The sequence below is a fragment of the Dermacentor albipictus genome, chromosome 1 (genome assembly GCF_038994185.2).
Source record: "Dermacentor albipictus isolate Rhodes 1998 colony chromosome 1, USDA_Dalb.pri_finalv2, whole genome shotgun sequence".
Classification (NCBI taxonomy): Eukaryota; Metazoa; Arthropoda; class Arachnida; order Ixodida; family Ixodidae; genus Dermacentor; species Dermacentor albipictus.
Window position 1 is genome coordinate 197,059,027 of NC_091821.1, and position 21,299 is coordinate 197,080,325.

Here is a 21,299-nt window from a genome sequence, read left to right on the forward strand (position 1 = left end):
CGTAAATAATTGCCTACATAGCGTTGGGCGCAAGCACCGCGGTATCTTAGTGACTACGACGTTGCGCTTCCGAACTCGAGGTCACATGTTCGGTCCCGGCCATGGCGGCAGCATTTAGATGGGGTCGAAAAGACAAAAAACGCTTGTGCACTTAGATTTAGCTGCACATTGCAGAACCCTAGATGATCAAAATTAATCAGAAGAATAATGATAGCTAAGAGGTTAATTGGCGAAGACCTTGACATGTTTGTTCTTACAAGAGGATAGTGCAGAGGCTCTTAGCTAGAACTTCACCTCCTTTAAAGGGTTGCCGGCATTTGCTCGGTTGAGCGTCGCAATGAACGTACTTTGAGCTACACATATTTCGGTGATAAGGGTGGTAGAAGCGAATTGCGCCCTCCACATCACACAATGCTAATAGTTGCTAAATGGTCTAATATGCTGCAACTATAGTTGCCTTATAACTGCTACGCAGCTCTCAGCGGACAATTGAAAATAGTATTAGCAGGAATGAGAAAGTTACGAATAAATGACATTGACCGGACTATAGTGATTAAAAGCCGAAAGCCGAATCTTACGACTTAGTGTGGCAGATCATTTCTTGAACGGATAAGCAACCGGCGTGTTAAGAACAAAGTCACCGCAGTTTGCCTGCCTACGCATTATCTGTAACATCTGTGCTGACGCTTGGTTGGCGTGCTTCTGAATTGGGGCAGCTTTAAATGTTATCCGATACATACAATACATAACACTTCACAATGCCCTAGCTGCTTACCCACAAGTTCGGAGCACATGACCGAAAAAAGGAATATATATATATATATATATATATATATATATATATATATATATATATATATATATATATATCTGCTTCTCTTCCTCAGATCTCATTTACTGTGATGGAAGCATGCTCTCACGCGAGCAACAGCACCTTTGCAAGAAAAACTTCGCGATGCGTTTAACGTCGTCTTCATCCGATACAGTATTGCATGCTGTATGCTCCGAAACATATGCACAGGCGCCACCACTTCCGAGTCTGAACCACGCACGAAATTATCCGAATATTGCAGTCTAGCCCTGTGCTTAGCGCATCCAGTTCCCCAAGAGTTTGATGCCCAGTGATACCACCTTGTGGTGAGGGTGAATCTGAGGATGAGGAAATGCCTCGTGGAAGACACGGCATGACCACGATGAAGGCGTAACGAGGTGGACGAACGGACTCAAGAAACCCTATTTCGAGCACTTAACTCCTGTAGCAGTAAAAGAAGCTGCAGCGAACACCTCACTTTGGGGATCACATACTTTTGGTGCATAAAATCAGTCGCTTATTCAGTATAACGCCTCTCTGCGACGAAGACGAACTCGCTACAGTGTTAAGAATATGTAGAGTCAGTGTATTTGCATCCAACACCACGGAATCTTTTACCGTGTGTACTTTCCTTATTTTTTTCACAATGCCCGTTTAATGCCAGTGAGATATAGCACACATTTCTGACATTAAGCAGAAAATTGAAGACTCAAGACGACAACCTTTTTCATACTCCTCGTGTTTCAGCACAGTAAAGCACCACATACTGCCTGAGGGTCTGTTAGCCCTAGAGAAATCCACGCCGCGTAAATTCCTGGAAAAGCGTCAAGCATAGCAGTGGGTCGTCCTTATGCACATATTGGGGGCACCAGGCGCGTCGTTCAGTGCCAAGCTAGGTTACGCCACCCCATCAGACGTGGTCTAGGCATTCTACAAGCGGGACTCTGTAATCTTGCCGAGCTATAAAAGGTGTCGTTGAAACACGTTTTTTTTTATTCGAAGCTGAAGTATCGTTGCAACATGTGCGTTTCTTTTGTGAGCATCCTACAACCATCAAGGGTTACCGGCCAGGCGTGGGTCACTTTCAAGCTAGCTAGAGCGACTGACAAGACGTAACATGGCTACGCCGATGCCCTTCAAGCATGCACGGATTTCGCTACTAGAGGCTTTCTCTTCATGGCGTTAGTTGGCATGCACGTCTTGATTGCATCAACGATTGGGTGCCACGTCATCCTTGCAAACCAGTCATCCTGTTTCATTTGTCGAGTCTCTTGCTGTACTAATTAGGAAGTTTTCACGACTGTATGGTGTAAGGTGACCTATACTTAGACATAGCCTTAAGCCATCTACACTAATGCAGTATTAACAGCGCCTGTTCTACAATATACACAGGTGTAAATTAATTGCAGCTAAGAATCCCAGGTGAGCACCTGCGTGAAATATTAAAAAAAATTATGGGGTTTTACGTGCCAAAACCACCTTCTGTTTATGAAGCACGCCGTAGTGGAGGACTCCGGAAATTTCGACCACCTGGGGTTCCTTAACGTGCACCTAAATCTAAGTACAGGGGTGTTTTCGCCCCCATTGAAATGCGGCCGCCATGGCCGGGATTCGATCCCGCGACCTCCGTGCTCAGCAGCCCAACACCATAGCCACTGCGCAACCACGGCGGGAAATGTTTACGTACATTCAGTGCGCTCACCTGCTTTGACTTGGCACGCAAGTGTAGCCACGTCACCTTCCATATACGGACCAGCCGTCTCGTTGACGATGTTACCACTTTCATCCCTGATTACCGGAGGTTCCAGTGGCCCTGCAAATTGAATAAAATTGAGTTCATTAGAGTTCTCGCCCTAAAATTCAAAAACACGGCATGAAACACTGAAGTTGGCTATAGAAGTGTGTCTATAAACGGTTCCAAACGTTCGGCGCTTAGTTCTCAAGCTATAATTGTTACAAAGATTACGCCATTTTTAAATCAATATCACCTTAAGTCTCCTTGCATTATTTTCATTCTATTCTAGGAAAAGTAACACTAAACGCTTCTGAATGGACTCCATCGAGCTGATCATAGCTTACATCTGTTATGTTGGTCTTCAAAGATCTTGTATTCGACACCATTGCATTTTCAAAAAGATGTGAATGATGTTATGCTGGTGCATCAGCTGCCACGTTTCGTAGCATTTATGGTGCAACCGTCGTCCTATGTGTATCTTTTGAAATGAAGACACGAAAAAGTGTTTTGTTTTGCTTTTTTACTGTAGCGTGGAGGTTACATTCGTTGAAGCACTGGGCATTCACGCTTAATGTAAATAGCAAATCTCGTCTTTTTTCTGGTGTGGCTTAGATCATTTAATTGTGGAATGGCTAATTTTAGTATGGTTTATTAATAGTACGGAATTTCGCTATAGTAACCAAGGGATGAACAGTTTGCTGTGTTGTATGCTCTAAAGTTCACGGAAAAGAAATTTGACGATACAACCAATAATTTGTACGCGCGTTTGGTTTTCTTGCGTATTTTGATTGTGCATGTACATGAATATGCGTGATAAAGCAAATGAAAAGTGTGACAGGGTGTGGAGAGCTATGGTTTGAAGTAATGTTTTGGACAGAGTTCCTGGACGCGGCGCTGCGAACACAGAAAGGCACAGTCACAAAGCATTAGATATCACCTTATTTCTTAGGGCCAGGGAGTTTCTCCTAAGCGGCATCTATCTCCCCTTGCACGTCATGCGGCTGCCAGCATTTCTTTGAGCGCACAAGTATGATAGCGAGACAGAGGAATAGAAAAGGACGTGAACGTGCGGAACCATTTCATATTAAGAAAACCCACTACCCCTGTGCGTATAAGTCCCGTCCATATCTATTTCAGATTTAAGAACAATTATCATTTACGCAATAAGTTGATATAAACTTTAGTAGCAGTGCTGGCTGCGCCATGTTCTGGTGCTGAGTTCAATGACAACTATTCGAAGTAATTAACAATGAAACCTACGTTTCATCTGGCATGATTGCCTGCTACTTCGTATAGTTGTGGCTAACAAAAAAGTCGCAGTTTTGACCGAAAGGCAACGCATCCATTGCACTTGAGAATTATTGGTTAGCTATGTGAAGTAAAGAGAGTAGTTTTATCGGCTTTATTAAAATCAATGAATCAATGAATTAATCAATGAACGAATCAATCAATCAATCAATCAAACCTTTATTTCCAACGAAAGTTGGGGGTCCCTTAGGCGAAAAGCGGCAATAACACCACTTGAAAATGCATAAAAACCCACGTACATGTAAACATTCGCTTAGTAACTAAGTTAACAAGCACAGTGTCAAGCACGCAGAGGCAAACATAAACACATCTCACTGGAAGACCGTGGACGCTCGATGCCAAAACGCTGGTGTGAGGAGGAGCGGCAGCAGCATCGAGCGAAATTACCTTCGTGCTGCCTCTCACTTCAACGTCAGCTAAGCAGCGAGAACGTAGCGCACATGAAGCTATCAGCCCTTGGTGCACCTAGACGTTGCGCCCATCGCAGGTCGCTTTTTAGATAGGGCCGCGCGGCCCTATCTCTGCCGCGCCATACGCAGCCGCCCCCGCCGCCGCCGGAGTATAGCCCCCCCCCCCCCTCCCCCACCTCCCGTGCATTGCCCGCAATAGAAGATGGCGCAGTTGCTCGCCGCCTTTGTCCCTTGCACGCGCTACGTCGAGCCACCATGCTCGGTACGCGCTCGCACGCTTTCACTAGCACGCTCAGCGAGTTACCTCTCGCACCCAGTGCACGGCAACGATGTTTGCGCACTTGGACTTTATACGGAACATCACGGCGATACCGACGACAACGGTGCAAATGTACCTGGAGTGTCCATGTAATTGCTATTGCAATTGAAAGTGAACCACTCGGATCCCCTTCTTCTTCTGTCTTAGTGCTTAGTGAAGGCATAGAATTTGGCAGTCTTCATGCCATGAGTGACAACACACGAGGGCCTACTGGCCATTTTGCCTGCTGCTAAGCTCACGTACTACGTGAAGCCTGCGATGAAGAAAGGACGTTCCGCGTCCGGTGTCTTAGCCGTAAGCGGCGCTGGCTAACATTCCCATGGCTAATGTTGCGCACATATACAAATATCCAAAAAGTGGGCAGTAGGATTACCGCCGTGGTAGCGTAATTGTTCAGGTACCACACGAGTAGTTCGGAAGATGTCGGTTCGCCTCCTACCTGCGGCAAGTTATCTTTTGGCCCACTTTCATTTCGCTTTACCTAATTATTTTGTTACGTCTCAACATGGTGATGAGTATTCCTTAGACGTTTACCATGAGGCAACCATCCCATTCATCAGTGCCTATCCAGAAGTCGACGCAGCGTTGACGCTGACTGCTGACGGGTCAACAAAAACCCTCTACCTGAACCTGACTACCTGAACTAATGAATGAAAACGGCCAACGTCGAATGCTACCTTGGGAACTGCTTCGACCTCGGATTCCCAGAGTGCTACGCGCTTGCGCCATACGCGGGAGCGAAGGTACATCACAGGAGGCGGAGTTCGGCTGAACGTGATTTTGCGACCGATTCGACAATTATAATTGGCCGCGACACAGTCATCAGGTTCCCTAGTATAGTCTTTTAGGGAAGACGACGATATTAAAAGCGGAGACCTTTGGTGCAGCAAGGTGGTGCTGACCTGTCCTGATGTGAACTCGACGTTCAATGTGCTCCTACATAAAGTAGGCTTCTGTATCTGGAGCCAGTGTAATAACGTAAAGTAAACCTTTTTTTTTTCGTTCCTACTACCGGACGTACTCGTCAATGGGCTTGGTGGATTCCTGGCCCAATCGTCACCTATAGCCGCAACAATTTCTACGTTTCCGCGTGACATAACCATTAACTTTCTCTATGCTTTCTTTGGCTTCACTGTCTGCTACTTCCTATAATTGTGGCTAACAAAAAATCGAGCCCATCAGATCCCCTTATTCTTCAGTTCAACCAGGGCGCACAAAACTGCTCTTGCAGTGATGGGCTATGCGCTACTTAGCTGCCGGCTTAGAGGTGTCGGTAGTAACATAATTATGAATGTATGCTGGTCCTTTTACTTTTTCTTCGATTAGAACGGCATGGATCCCCAAATCTTTCTGTCACTTTTACATTGAATAAAGCTCCACAAGATGCCGCCACTACTGTGTTATCGGTATTCCGTAAGCAATGTGTATACTGGCAGGCTAAAGTTATATTTTCCGTATGGGACCGGTGTCTCTCTCCGCCACACCTCCTCGCGCCAGCACATTATTAGATGCACCCAGCCTTACGTGCTCTTGACGTCAACGAGAAAGGAAAGCAGCAGGGGCGCGTAGCAGTGCTTTTGGCAGTGGACCCTCTACTACTTATGTCGCTGTCGGCTTCAACGTCGCCGAGACGCATTTATACGCAGAAGCTCCTTAATCACGGCATGATGACGCTTCTAAACATAGTGGTACCACACGTTACACTGTTTGTTTCCCAGCTGCTACTGCAGCCATCAGTGGCGTCGGGGAGACAGCTTCCCTTGGTGACTTTATATACACTAACGATGCACTGACGACTATATGTGCTAATGACTGCTGCGACTTTTTCATTTATTGGGCCAATGTCGCCGACACCAGCCACTAGGTCTACGAAGAAAATTAAACGACATTCCAAGCGCAAAGAGACATGTCCATGCTTGAACGCTCGTCTAAGTGTTTCGCGCGGATTCCAGTCACCAAGCTTGGGAATGTTCGCGCTCCCGTGTTCGGCCACGACTATGCACAAACATTGCACTACGGTAAGGATACAACATTCGATGATCTCGAATATTTTTACCTTGCGACAAGCCGCCGGAAAAGTGATCGCGAATGTGAATCGAGTCATTGAAAATTTGCTTTCCTTCGCTGTGCTCTGACGCTGCTCTCAATTGGAAAGCTTCAGGGCATAGTGCCTATAGTGAAAAGGGCGGAAGTTTGTGCAGCAATTGCAGTTCATTAAGTGAGTCATTGAATGTTTGATAGATTTGTGTCTGACAGGTTAGGAAGTCTGCCAGCAACACCAACCGATCAAACTCCCGTCGCGAATAATTGTTACACTGAGTTGACTGACAGCATTGCGACGACTTGATCAGAGAATGTTCCACACAAAGGTAGGTACCTTTTTTTTTTTCGGGATGTCGCAGCTAAGATGCAGCTACTTAAAAAAAAGCAGCACCTTCTCTGAAGATCAAACTAACCTAATATTAAGGGCATCCTTCTAAGGAATTTTCGATTATTGGTGTGATCTCCTTTAAATAATTTAGTCATAAATATTTCACTAAGTTTTCATTGTGAAATTTACGGCTACAATATCAATACTATATTTTCAGACCACATATAATATTTTCACCCGCCGCGGTAGCTTAGTGGCTGTGGTGTTGCCTGTAAAACGTGAGGAGGCGGGATCAAATCCTGGTCGCGGCGGCCGCATTTCAATAGGGGCTAAATGCAAAAATGCCCGTGTCTTGTGCATTGGGGGCGCGCTAAAGATCCCCGGGTAGTCAAAATTAATCCCGAGTCTCCCCACTCGATAAACGTCCTGCCTCTTCGAGGAGCGAGGTGCAATTGACGGTGGTTTGGAGCAGGCCACTGTCAGCAGCACTACACACACACACACACATATATATATATATATATATATATATATATATATATATATATATATATATATATATATATATATATATATATATATATATATATATATATATATATATATATATATATATTTATGTATTCCTTTACCACGTAACCGACTTCCAACCCTTCGCACAAATAACTTTTTTCTACTGCGACTCTCCTAATGCTAACGCAAAAAAACAACAATGAAAAACAATGACAGCGATGGTTTCGCTCACCGCTTGCACGCCATAAGAGTTCTGCTTTCAACCACGTTTTCAGTGAACTGTGCGAACTTCACTTGAAACGCTGAAGAAGAGCTGCGCAAATGGCAGCGCGTCGTAACCCACGTACAAAAATGCTTTCAAAGGCGCTCTTGGGATCCAGTAATGAAGTTATCACCTAAAAATTATTAAATGTGGGTTATTTTATTAGTATTAGTTATTTAAATGAGAACACAAATATAATGTAAGTTTCTTTAGGTGGCGGCTAACAAAACACGGCCAGATCCACAAAGATATCGCTTTAAGAAAATGTGTAAAGTCTCCTAGGGCACGTCATGCATTATTCTTAGTAAGTGAACATGCATTTCGGCAAGAAAACACGAATACCTTGCAAAGCCATTTCATAGATTCGACAGCAGCGTGATCGTGGATAGTCTCATGAGCATCATCATGATGACTAGCGCCAATCTGTTAAGATGGCTCATCGCTGTCTCTGATGCCAGTCATCGAAGAGCCCACAGAGATATGTCCCCGATCATTTTTTTTTGTTGTAACACGCAAATACTTTTATAGTTTTTGTGCTAAACCAGCAAAGTAGGACGCTACGGATGTATGTATGATGAGGTGGATGTCTAATCTTATTTACGGATATTACTTGACCGCATTTACGTCCATGGAATGTCCAAGAAAACCGATTTAAAGTAGCGCTTCTCATGCTGCTATTCTCTCTCCCTACCATTTTACTCCCATTAGTTAAATAAACAAGAATGCGCATAAAAAATGCCTGTCAGCGCCAAAATAAACTTCGGCCAGACAGAGAGAGATTTATTTCTAGGAAAATTCTTTGTGAGTTTGTGCGGAAACGTTGTGTTTTAGACAGCTACTCCACGTTAGGCCAAGACGAGTAAAAGCAAAAGAAGAGAGAGAGATTAACATTAATGGCGATCATGATATCGAAGCTTGTGCCCATGACGAAAATGAAATGAAACCACTCCTGAGAGTTGCACGTCTAGGTAGCTCTTTTCCGGAAAATTCACAAGGGCCTTCATCACCTGATAATGCCCGTATTTTGGCCAGCGCTACAAAACTCTTATTTAGACTTCGGCTGTTCACATGGAACCAAAACTGCAGGGGAAAAATATGTGAAGAACAGAGTATTTCTGCGGCTGTGAGAGGCATGCTATATTCAATGACAGAAAAGTTGAAATGAAACAGTGCCGCTGTGGAAAGTCCCATGGAGAGTTAAAGGAAAGAGTGCCACGAAGATCGAGGTATGTTTGGAAGGAAACGTTCTGGTTTACCGAGATGAAGGTTCACTTCAAAGAGACAATAGGATTCAGTTGAAACGCAGCTGCAAGAGTTTTCGTTACCATGATTGTAAGTGTTCTCACGGAGCAGTGTGCAAAAAATGAGGCGTTGGAATGTTCTTGCTAAGAGGGCATTATATTGCATGTGTGATTTGAAAACGAAGTACTCGAATGAACTTTATTGGAAAGAGGGGCTTAAAGATTAACAGAAGCAATACAGACTACATGGGTTGTCACATTAATACTCGATTATCCGAAGAGCGCAAGTTGCACAATACCACAGTCACGGGTTGATTAAGCGTTGCAAGCACTCTCTGTCCAAATAGATATCATGGAAGCCGCAGGAATCGAAGCCGGTTGTCACCATCAACCTTGTTATCGCTCTTCACTGCTTTTGTGATTGATCGACCTGAAGACAAAGGACGTCGCTGCCATTTCGGCTTTGATCACAATGGGGTGATCAAGTTTCTGCTGTAAACTAGACAACCGCAGCATGCTAAGGGCCTAATGCAGGCTCTTCTGAACCACGTAAATATCGCGCCGCTCAAACAAGAAGAGCGACGTTGCCTGCTCAGAAAGACGAAATACTGGCCGTGCGTACTGAAAGTTGAAATCACAGAATCGCGTGACCGATGCGAGAACGTGAAAGCACTGCTGTAGGTACGAGCCCGCTTTCTTGACGTTCAGAAGCCGCGCTGGCTTTTAACTATTCGACACCGGATCACGCGGCTTCGTAAAAGCTTTTATTTATTTATTTATGTATTTATTTATTTATTTATTTATTTATTTATTTATTTATTTGCCTGTTTATTACGTGATACCGCATGAGCAAGTAAGCACCCGAAGTTCGAGCTACCAACTGCAAGTCTGTATTGCTCGACATGATTGGTGAGACTTCAAGGAGCTGGGACACCGTTCTCCCTCACCTAATATCCCGAATAAGCTAGAGCCGGCGTAAGTTGGGCAGGTGCAAACTTAGCGAAATTATTCCAACGTAGAAGCAATTTATGACTACTTGGATGCTTAAATCACACTGCTTAGTGCGGTGATTGGTCAGCGTAGTGGCACAGGTTGATTCCGGAAGTTCTTACGAGCGAAGAGCTTCACTTATTCAGGCCCCGATTTTAGCTGCAGCGCCGACGTTTCAGTAAGAGTAAACACACTGTATACTGACGCCAGTGGCCCGGACCATCTTTCTGATAGCTTTCTCCTCAGATAGCTAATCTCATAGCTCTGACAGTGGCATGCCATTTTGAGCTCTTCATGGACGTAAAGCGTTAGCCGTTTCCTATTGCGAAAGCGCCGAATGAAAGCGGTGTCATAATCTGAATAACCTTTCACTTGTCACGTAGTCAGGAAGCTCGCAAAAGTATCATGCTCAGTCTAGTTTATTCGTAAGTTCATAGGTGTTTTGTAGTACTCGTATTCATTATTATTTACGACTGGCAATGAAATCCAAATATGGCACAACACCCATCTGACAGAAAACGGAAGGGAAAGGAAGGGCACATAACCGGAAAAGAAAATAGATGAAAAGAAAGAGAAATGGATCTGCAAAACTGCTTGGGATGAGCTGGAGCTCGACAAAGAGACTATAATGGCAGCAGAAAACACAACGCTGAATAAGTGCTAAACTCGCAAATGTGCGAAAATAGCTTAGGTGACTTGAGTTCTAAACATTCATGAAAATTGCAGAAAACAGTGTTCACGTAAAGGCAAGCAATAAGTGTAATATTTGCCATTACACAGCGACCAAACCAGCAGAATAGCCGACAGCGCAGCCTAGATGCCATAAGAAAACTTAAATGTGCTGCATGCTCTATCACGGCAGAAAGCATGTGCGCTCGTCTAAACAAGTACACTTCAGGCCAATAATAGTCATGGAAGAACATTGCACGTTTCTGTCCATATGGTCGGCATTGTAGAATGATGGCAGGGAGCTTTTGGTACCCACTTCATGCCGAACACGTTGGTCCTCTTAAATGCGCGAATGTTGATCAGTGGGGCTCACAGATAAACATTCGCGCATTTGTTAAAGCACATAAAAATAGACAATGGCTATACTGTAGCGCTGAACGATGGGGTGGACAAAAATTTTTAAGAAATCCGAGAACACCTAAGCATTTCTTATGAGTTGTGAATGTGAAAGCGTTTATGTCCAGTTGAACGCCGCTGAGTGATCCTTCCAGTTATGAACTGCACGCATGAAAGCAAACGCGTTGAGACACTTGGTGCGTTTTGATTTGATCTTTCCGAGGAGCAGTTTGAACGCAGACGAGAGCTTGCGCGGACAAGGACTGCGCGGATAACATAGGCTTCCGAGAACGATAGCGAGGGTGACGTCACGTCGCAGCGATGATCCTCTTCAATCAAGTCACACCTGGCGTGCTAGGGAGGCAGCAGGTGTTCCCTTACTCCCGTTCAAGGCGCGGTCATGACGTGGCTTCGGCGCCAATGGAAAATTAGGTGCCGTTTCGCTCGTGCATTTGACAGACGCTGGTTTTTTTGCTCAATGGGCCATGTCACGCTTTGACATCAGAAAATATCTTTCGCCGGTGTATTCCCATTCGAGCAGCTCAAGCATCCAAGACACCGAAGCTCTATAACGGATTTCTCTGATTTTATATGCCGTGTGTCCCACCTAACGTTAGCCGAGCTTCTCAACGGAAACAAAAAAAAAGGATTTAAAGAACGTGGTTCAAGATACAATTATAAGATCTCTAGTGTTCTGTTGTCACAGGTCTGACGACCGAACATGTTAGGTCTTATTATTGTATCTTGCAGTGTGTTTAATCTTTATTTCGTTGAACAGCTTCGCTAACGTTAGTTGGGACATCCTATAGACCACGCCGACGCACTAGATCCATAGTGGAACTACCCTTGGCAGCTTCGCCGTAAAAGTGTGGTGAGAACGTACTCATACGTACTTTTTCATGGAATTATTCACTCATCCTGTAGCCTCTCCATTAACGAATATATCACCTTTGCAAAAATCTCTTCTAGTAGGAGACATCACGCGCTTAACATTACAACATTTTTTTGCATGCACTAATACTTTTAAGTATAGCTTTTTCCATAAAACAATTGAAACATGGAATTCGCTACCAGGACCAACCGTTCCATCCCATTAAATGAATTCCTGTCTGTGTTCCCTCAACACTGCGCGTAAACTTTCTTTGTTGCCTATTGTATTTCTTTCTTGTATTATAGTGTATTATCCACTCCTGCTATAGCCCCACCAGGGGCTGCAGTATCTGTAAATAAATAAATAAATAAATAAATAAATAAATAAATAAATAAATAAATAAATAAATAAGAACAGATATTAAAATTGGCCTTGCCCATAAGGCCCAGACGCGAAACCCACAATGAGTTTGTCAATTTCGGCCCCTCATTGCTGACCATGAAGGTGGAGCCGGTTAAACGACACGCGAGAAACAAAAAATTGCGAAATACTGGCTAAGATAAACCGCGCAACGAAGTTGTTGTCTATTCGCGTGATGCATAAGAAAGGTAACTTTTATTCTCTAACTCTCAATAATGCTATGTTTCAAAGCAAAATCGGGGCTCTGGTGCAGGCTGTGTCGCCGGCTGCTCCATCGGTGACATTTGATAGCGACCGCATGCCTGCGTTTGCCTTCCCCACCACCTTCGCCCGAAAACCATTGCGGAACTCCCTTTAACAGCTTCGCTGTTATGAAGCAATATACAATCATTCAAGGAATGGAATATGCTATACGAGCACAACAGATCGTCAAAGAGTGAACAAGAACTGTGGAGCGGCGATCCAGCGCAAGAATTTCCAAACCATCGTCGTGTATTCTGTGGTAAGTATGGTACAATACGCTGAATATACGTTGAAGTTGCCTAAACTTGCAAAAGCTTCTTGAGTTCTTTCCAACGGACCAAAGTGCACAACGGCGCCATGCATTAGCGAAATTGGAACAGCGTTTACTCAACGACACATGATATGCTTATGCGAGAGGTGTATCGACAGCTCCTTTGTGATTCCTCTGTAATTCAGAATTGGAGGGCGAATGTACGGGCCTGAATGTAGTTACACGCTGGCGGTGCGGGTTGGACGTGATAGTGTGCTATGTCAATCGTCGTGCTCTTAATGCAATGCGCTTTAAACCGCGATGGACGTCGTGCTCACCTATCTTTCATGCTATATTTTTTTTTTAAATTCGATATACCTTTCATACTTACCTAACGCTCAGCTTTGGAAGTAGCTTAGAGAATGGTGAATGAACAAAGGAATATTTGAAAGGCTAGGTCTCCTAACCTATTGTTGATCTGGGGAGGCGCATGAAGTTGGCATGGACAAGGAAGTGAAAGCACATATGAAAAGTAAGAATTTCAAAAAACAAGAAAACACCACCACCATTAATGCTATTACTACAGCTATTACTACTGCTATAATAATAATAATAATAATAATAATAATAATAATAATAATAATAATAATAATAATAATAATAATAATAATAATAATAAAAAGTGACAGTGCTTGTAGTAAAGGACATTCGCTTGATTCTGGAGGTACAGGTAACATACGTAGCCAAGCTATGACATCAAAAGATGACCACTCCATATTATTGCAACGTGCGGCTGTGTGTGTGTTCTCAACAATCGAGTATAGCCGCAGATGCAGATAGTAAACTACCATCTTCACCAACAGCACGAGAAAGGGCTTGTCGTGCGAACACATAAGGACGATGTGGTACAACTTATGCCCATATTAAATATTGAAGAGAATATGAATCATTAAGAGAAATATTGTGCCCACTAGACATCGATCGAGGCGAGAAGTCGAGCCATGCCCAACGCCGAACAACCTGCAACAGATTCTGAAATTTCATTCGTACAACGTGGTTTACTGTGGAACGACGGCGCCGAATGGGGAGCAACGACACCATTGTCGGACACGCACGCACAACATACAGTTCTCGCGTGACCTTAGTTCATTACGGGCCTATTCGGCTCAATGGCACCACTAAAAAAGGATTACCAAACCGTTTAAGCCAGCGCCTCCGCGTCGTTCGGAAGCTATCAATGTGCGTGCGCTTTTTCATCGGCTGCCCCAGTGAGAACCTACCAAAGCGAAGTCGCATCAGTGAAAATCGGCAAGCTGGTCCCTCAGATTGTCGGTTGTGTGGCTTCGTAAAAGAGAATCGCCTCAGAGACATTTATTATTGCGATAGCAATTATATGGACGCTCCAGGTGCATTCTGCCGCCAGCGTCGCCGTGAGGTTTCGTATAAAGTTCAAAGGCGATAAAATCATTGCCGCGCGCCGTACGCTGGGTGTGAGAGTGAAAGCGCGTGAGGGTGAGCCGGCAATCGCGGTTCATCCTCGCGCACGCAGCGGAGGAAAGCGGGCAGGAAGCGCCCCGTCTTCCGTCCCGCACTAGGCTCCGGGTGGGGGGCGCGTTCTACACCGGGCGACCCGGGCAGCCGCGCGCGCCCGCCCGGGCTGCTGTATCTTGAAAGCCATCTGCGACGAAGACACAGTCCACCACGCGCTGTGTTTTCGCGGCTTAGTTCACATTGATGCGACACGCAGCCCGAAGGCCTAATCGCTCGCTGCAGGCTCTTCCTCACTCCAGCATTTTGACAGCGAGTCTCCACGGTCATCAAGTGAGATGTTTTCATGTTTGCTTGTGCGCGTGTAACGCCATGCTTGTTAATTTAGTGAGCAAGCGAATGTCTGGAAGCTTATACGGCTGATAAAACTACTATCCTTACTTCGTATAGCTGTTTGACGTAGTAGTTCTGCGGAAACCCGCAAGGTGGAGAGAAGTAATGAATAAAGGGAAAATCAGACATCCACCCGTTCGTAGCAATTGCTACAAAGGAAACCCATACGGGTTCCTCGAAAGAAAAGCCTCAGAGTTGAAGAAAAATTATTCCTGATCCGGGACTCGAACCCGGGACCACCGCCTTTCCGAGGCAGCCGCTCTACCATCTGAGCTAACCAGGCGGCTAGCAGATGGCAGGGCGAAGTCGAGTTTGTCGACAACACGAAGCAAAGGCAAGAGTTTGAGGTAGTAGTTCTGCGGAAACCCGCAAGATGGAGAGAAGAGAATCTTCTGTGAGAATCTTCTGCTTCGCCTTTCAGGCGAAACTACAATTTTTGCTTAAAGATATATACGTCGTGGTCCTTTCTGAAAAAAGATTGTCAACGACTTCATTTTTGGCGCCTCCTCTTTTCATGACAGGAAACTGGTCGCTATGTGTTAGTAGCAATAAGAGATACATTTTTCGACGTTTTCTTCTTTTTCTTTCGCGGGTCTAGGTTAAAAATGTAGTTTGTTCTTGATAGTTCAAGCCTTATGCATGTGGATCACTCAGTGTGTGATAATAGCGGTTTATTAGCACTTGCAACAAATACAGCTCTGTATAGTCCTAAGCGTGATCACAGTGATTAGAACAGAAGAGGCACTGAACTAAGCGAAATTCACACCTTAGAGCTTTGCTGAAAATAATTCAGATAATGCTTCCTTTATAAGGGTTTTGAGAAACTTAATTAAGAAATGAAACTCTAGTAACATACGAGCGATTGTTCGTTTCTGTGAGACAAGAGTAAAATTCGCACATTCCCTCAAGTTCGTTTCGGTTCATTGAATGGAAGGTAGGGATACCATCATGATATACTGGTGATAATTTTCAAGGTGCCGTATGTATAATTAAAGGGCAGATTTTCTTGAGCAATATACGTGCATTGCATCATACTCAATATTTATGAGATATAGACTATCGACACCCACCAACACCAACACCACCAACAACAACAACAGCAATAACAACGCGTTGCACCGGCTCCTCAACAGAAGTACCGCTAAAGTACAGCTCGGCTACGCGCAATGAAGGAATAAATTTAGTAGATTTAGCGATTGCCTATAGCTGACGCGCTGCGTAAATTGACAACAAGATTACCTCTCAGAAGAAACGAATATCGTTGAGCTCGAGCTCAAGAAGTAATCAGTGCATTAACAAAGTGTATCAGCAATATTGCTGCTTTCCCTGAGGAAGCACGGTTTGTGGTGTTTCTCACCTCGCATTCTGCAGCACGCTCGCTTCCATAAGCCGTGTACAAAATCATGTCGCCCAGTTGAGCAATTGCGAGAGAGCTCTCGAGAGGCAAGCGCAGTGCGGTGTCACGCGTGATCGGCACGGCTGCGTTAGCCTGAGAACGCACACCGTGTGCGTGCGTGCCGGCAGCCGATGCCGCGCTTGTCTGCGCGGACAATGGAGCGACAACGGGGGGAGCGTGGCGAAGTTGCCAAGGAGGTCCGAATGAGCGCCCAAGGGCCGACCAGACCGTGAGAATCCCCGCGTATAAATTTACCGTATCGGAGCAAACGTGCAAAGCTCGCCTGAGGAACTGCTCCCTGCCCCTCCGCGCGCTCCCTTAATGGCGATCCTAAGCCCCCGGCAAATACGTGGCTCGCTCGCTCAATAATTTGTTGGCAGCCAGTTCTCTGCGCGAGCTACCCGTCTTCCTTGCCACTATGACACGCCGGGCGTCTAATCCCGCAATCTCGGCGGAAGATGCGCCGCGCGGACAGAAGCCTCCCCGTCCTCCCCATCACCTCGTCGCAGCGCTCGTCACGCCATTGGCGTGTGCCTTGCGTGGCGTACTCCTGCGCCGGGCTCAGCGGGCACCCTTCACTGGCGGGCCGAGTTCGTCTTTCTGCGCCGCCAAATAGGTCACGTTCCAACAAATTTCGCATATGTTTTCTGCACCAACCTGCCTCTGCAAATTTCTTAGTTACGTTTCGCACGCTTGCACGAGGCAAGGCAAGAAGCTGCGAGCCTATTCACTACTGCTACTTTCCTGCAGTTCGATAATCTTGTTAATACGTCTTTATTCATGCGGAACACACTTGCCAGTTTCACGTGCCAGGTAAAGACAGCAGCTATAAGTGTGCATGCACCCGTCAACACATTATTTTCTTCTTTTTTTTCAAGTCTCTGCGTCTTTCATCCTCGTTTTACGATATCTTCATTTTCTCAATTATCTCTCGTACGTTTCACTTTTCGCACGGTGTTCCAAATCTGTCACTTACGGGCGCTTTTTTACGTCTCAGCTTCCATTTCCCTTAAAAGGGAAAGAGAAAAAAACTATGCAGTGCAAGGCTACTCTCATACGCTTCTTTGATTCATATACATCTGAATAACATCTTAACATTTTCACTGTTTAACACTTAAATCCATGGGCTTGTCAAGCCTCCTGTGGTACTGATCATGGCCTTTGATATTTCTGCTGACACTGGCTGTTGATATATTCAGTCTTCAAGCATTCAAGCGTTCAATCTCATTTCTAAGAATTGTTCGACAGTAGGGGTCTTAACCATTTCTGTTAGCAAATGAATCAATGACAGTAGATCGTTCTGCAGTAGCAAGCTGCCTTTCACATCCCAGTTGCATCGCACGTCCAATTATAGTTATCGTAAGCAAATAATTAAGTATGATGTACATGAATAGCTTCATGTAGCATATACCAGGAAGTTATGGACTTCTCAGTGGTCGCAGTGACATTGATCCATACTGCGACTATTTTCATGAGGTTGAAACGCTTGCACAACCACTTTCTATCGGTCCTGCATACATGTGCGAACGAAAGAAACTGACACACACGATTGTGCACGTCGATAGGGCGCCACTCGTAAGACTTCATTATGGGCCCGTGACAACACAAAAACTTAACCGTAAGGGCCGTTCTAGACTTCTTACGGGGCACGCTATTTTAAGGTTTCATAGCAGGATGTAATTTTATATAGGTACAACTTTCCGTTCATGATCACTGATCAGGCCAAAGCAAGACAGCCGACGCCGGCTTCCCCGCCTTTCTGTAAAGAAATTATCTCTCTTCCTTTCTCTCCAGTAAATTGCCACTCGGCTCTTGGTAAACCTCATTTCAATGAATCACTATCATGATGTTGTTGCACAACACAATATGGTGAACATAATGGTTATGCAGCTCAAGAGATAAAAACTTTTGTTCCATGTTTAATTCACGTCATGGAATAGCAAGAACCTTCTTCAGTTCATCCTATGGCTAATGCTATTTGAGGCCGCATGCTTCAATGAGCAGCTATAGTTATTCGCTTGGAATGGCGGACTCACCAATGTGCGCTAAGGGCAAGTGTGAAGAGACCATCAGTCATATTCTGTGTCACTGTTCTCGCTTTGATAATCAACGTCAGACTCTCCAGTGTGCCTTGAATAGACTGGATGACAGGTCATTTACAGAAGCAAAGATCTTGGCAGCCTGGCCTCACAGTTGATTAGCCCAGAAAGTTCCAGCGCTTTTTCACTACCTGAAGGCAACAGGCTTGAGTGCCGACTACAGACATCCTACACCTAACTTAGTGCATGTGAAAGTGCGGTATAGACTCATGTTTTCTCTCTCTCTCTTTAACTCTCTATTCCTCTTCCCACGTGTAGGGTAGCAAACTGGACTCAGTCGGGTTAACCTCCCTGCCTTTCCAATTCTTCCTTCTCTCTCTCTCTAGTTACTCTCTCCCTCCTTTCCTCTTTCCATACGTCTTTTATTTACCCACAGTGTATGGTAACAAAACAGATGTTTGTCTGGCTGACTTCCATACCTTTTCTCTCCTTCCTCCTATTGGCAACTTCTGTTTCTATCGCCTCATGCTTAAAAAGTAGGTAGGCGTTGTGCCTCTTTCTGTGACAGTTGCCAGCCTGCTGCATCCCTTATTTCCTATCTCTGTTCTTAATAATAACAATAATAATAATAATAATAATAATAATAATAATAATAATAATAATAATAATAATAATAATAATAATAATAATAATAATAATAATACACTCTTTTTCACTTCGAAGACATTACTGTTCAACAACAAACGCTTGTCATGCTCCTCAGGAAAACCACAGAATGGCCGTGATTCTGTGACAGTCGTTTCTTTTTTTACTTTTGGACATAGAAGCATTTTGCTCAACCTTGACTGAGAAAAAGGCACAGGCTGTTTTCTCTTACACTTCTGCACCATGACACGTCGTACACTTCGGTAGTGCACAAACTCACTGAGTGCCCCAAATAGGACCATGTACGATCGTCCCAAGGTGTGCCTTTGAAACTTCTAGTCAGACGTCCTGAATTCATGGCCGGAGCTTCGTGAACACTTGTCGGGACTTCAAAACAGAGGCGCGCTCTGACAGCCCTCGGCTACGTTTTTTTCAGCCTGCGACAAAGTTTGTTTTCATTCAGTGGTGTTCATGTAACTTATCCCTATGCCCATTGATCCCATGGCCTGCATGTCTTGCGTGTACGTGGAGTGCCTGTGATGTTCGCATTTGCGGCGCTTTCATAAACGGACATTTCCCGTTCAATGCAGCATACGCAATGCGGAATGACTGAAAATTCGTCCTGCATTAGATGTATAACGATAATCTTACACGCCCTGGCGTGAGATTCCAGGCTGCCCGTGGTGTCGTACACGCATTGCTTACAAAGTATCCGTGCACTTGCGGTATTTCTCTTCATGCTAAATATGAACGTTCATTCGTCCTACCCATTTCCTTTTCACTGAAATTAAGATTTTCCTTCTGTGTCCCTTCTAACCTTTTGCTCTTCCTTCTTAGTATGGACTTATTATTCATGACGTTGGGATAGCGGAATTTTCAGTAGCTCTTTTCCGGAGACATGCTTAAATAAATTGTAAACTGCAAAAAGTCATACGGCCACACGTGACATGACACATATTTAACGTCACATTCTGAAACGCACAACAGCGCGGTCAACGTACCTTATAACGTAATGCGCAGTGTTCGCTGAACCGCGCAGTTCGTTAGAGCGTGAGTGCGGTGCACCACTATAGACGAGATTTAAATGTGTTCCGCCCCCCCTCCCCCTCCGAATGGCACGCCACTTCCATAGCGTAGCGTCGAGGGACACGTATGCAGCACAATGCAACAAGGGACCATCAGGAAAGACGAAAAAAGTATCTATAGTTGGAACGAGAATACGGTGCGCCCCCCTTCTATAGCCCTTCATGCTGGCGCGTAAACCTGCTCGACGTGCGTGGCCAAATGGCTTTGCGTGCTCTAGTGGCCAGTCGCCAAATGCGTGCGTTTGTCGCGTGCCCCGATAACGCCTCGAAAATGTGGCCGGACTGTGGCGATCGGAACGTGGCGTGCTTGCTTGCGGCATGGATGTTCCGAACCTATGTTTTCAGCTTTCATGCTATACGTGTCCGGGTCTGTGCATTATCTCTGAGGAGGGGTATTATGTGTGTCAGCGTGATAGAAACACTCACGCAAGTACTTCTACACACCATCGAGCTTGATCACTCCTCTTTGATGCCACTGCGAGAAAGCTCTATGCAAAAAGCGCCCAGCTGCGCCTGGTCCGGCGGTGCGGTCGATCTCCTGTATTACGCTCCGCATGTCCTATTGAGCGTGGCAACTACAATGCTAGTGAAAACATCTACATGCAGCATGATCAAGCGACGAATCAGAGCAGCCTCTAACACAGAAAACGTACACCAATGATACATTTTGATACACATTTTTGTAGTGTGCAAAAATTATCCTCAGGGGTTAGTAAAACACGAAAAAACAAGAAAAACTACTCGCTATTTTTCGCACCATACAAAGCTATCATTACATGGGCCAGAACATGAGGAAACGGAAGCAGCAACGAGGAGTGCAACAGCGTAATTACAAGAGATGAATGGAAGATGAAACAAAATCAGAGCTTTGAGTAGGATACCACTTTGCTTATTGCTCCGTGCATTGACAGTCAGCAGCAGAGAATCTATAAGGACCCTTGCTCTATTCATAATTTTGCTTGAACTTAGAGGGCTTGTAGCTTCGTCTTCAATTATCTTTCTTTTTGTTTCCTGAGCACCGCGACTATCGTTTCCGTTGTTTATGGGGAAAGGTGACCACGTTTTCTGAGAGTCCCAGAAAATCTAGACAGGCTATCGCCTGCTCCAACTTCGCCACTTTCGCAAGTAACCCGTGTTTTCTTTTCTCCCCTCATTTAGATGGCTATAGCCTTTCTGTGCATAACAAATGAGTCTGCGAGCTTCTATATGGCTGCCGTAAAAAGATCTTCGGTATTAAAGAAAAAAATCTCCATCCCCGGAAGGGCTCGATTTAGTGACCATTTATTTGCAAGACACGTGCTCTAACTACAGCACCACGGCAGTTCTGTTCAAGCATAGCTGTAAAAACATGTGACGCAGCACGATACGCGTGAGGCAAGGCAGTGAGACGCCCCAGTTTGCAGAGCTTTCAGAAAACTAGAGTGTGGCGTTGCAAGCATTGGAA

At 44.9% G+C, this 21,299-nt stretch overlaps 1 protein-coding gene across 3 annotated transcripts in view; it reads right to left on the reverse strand.

The window, feature by feature from the left end:
* The window catches only part of LOC135903126 (hemicentin-2-like), a 578,389-nt gene that overhangs the window by 443,244 nt on the left and 113,846 nt on the right, over nt 1–21,299 (reverse strand). For all 3 annotated transcript variants that reach the window (XR_011511029.1, XR_011511030.1, XM_070530708.1), the window contains exon 3: nt 2,514–2,624. Coding sequence is in view for 1 of the 3 variants with exons in the window: in XM_070530708.1 (XP_070386809.1) it covers nt 2,514–2,624 (111 nt within the window). In the remaining 2 variants the exon portion in view is untranslated. The remainder of the gene's footprint in view (nt 1–2,513; nt 2,625–21,299) is intronic.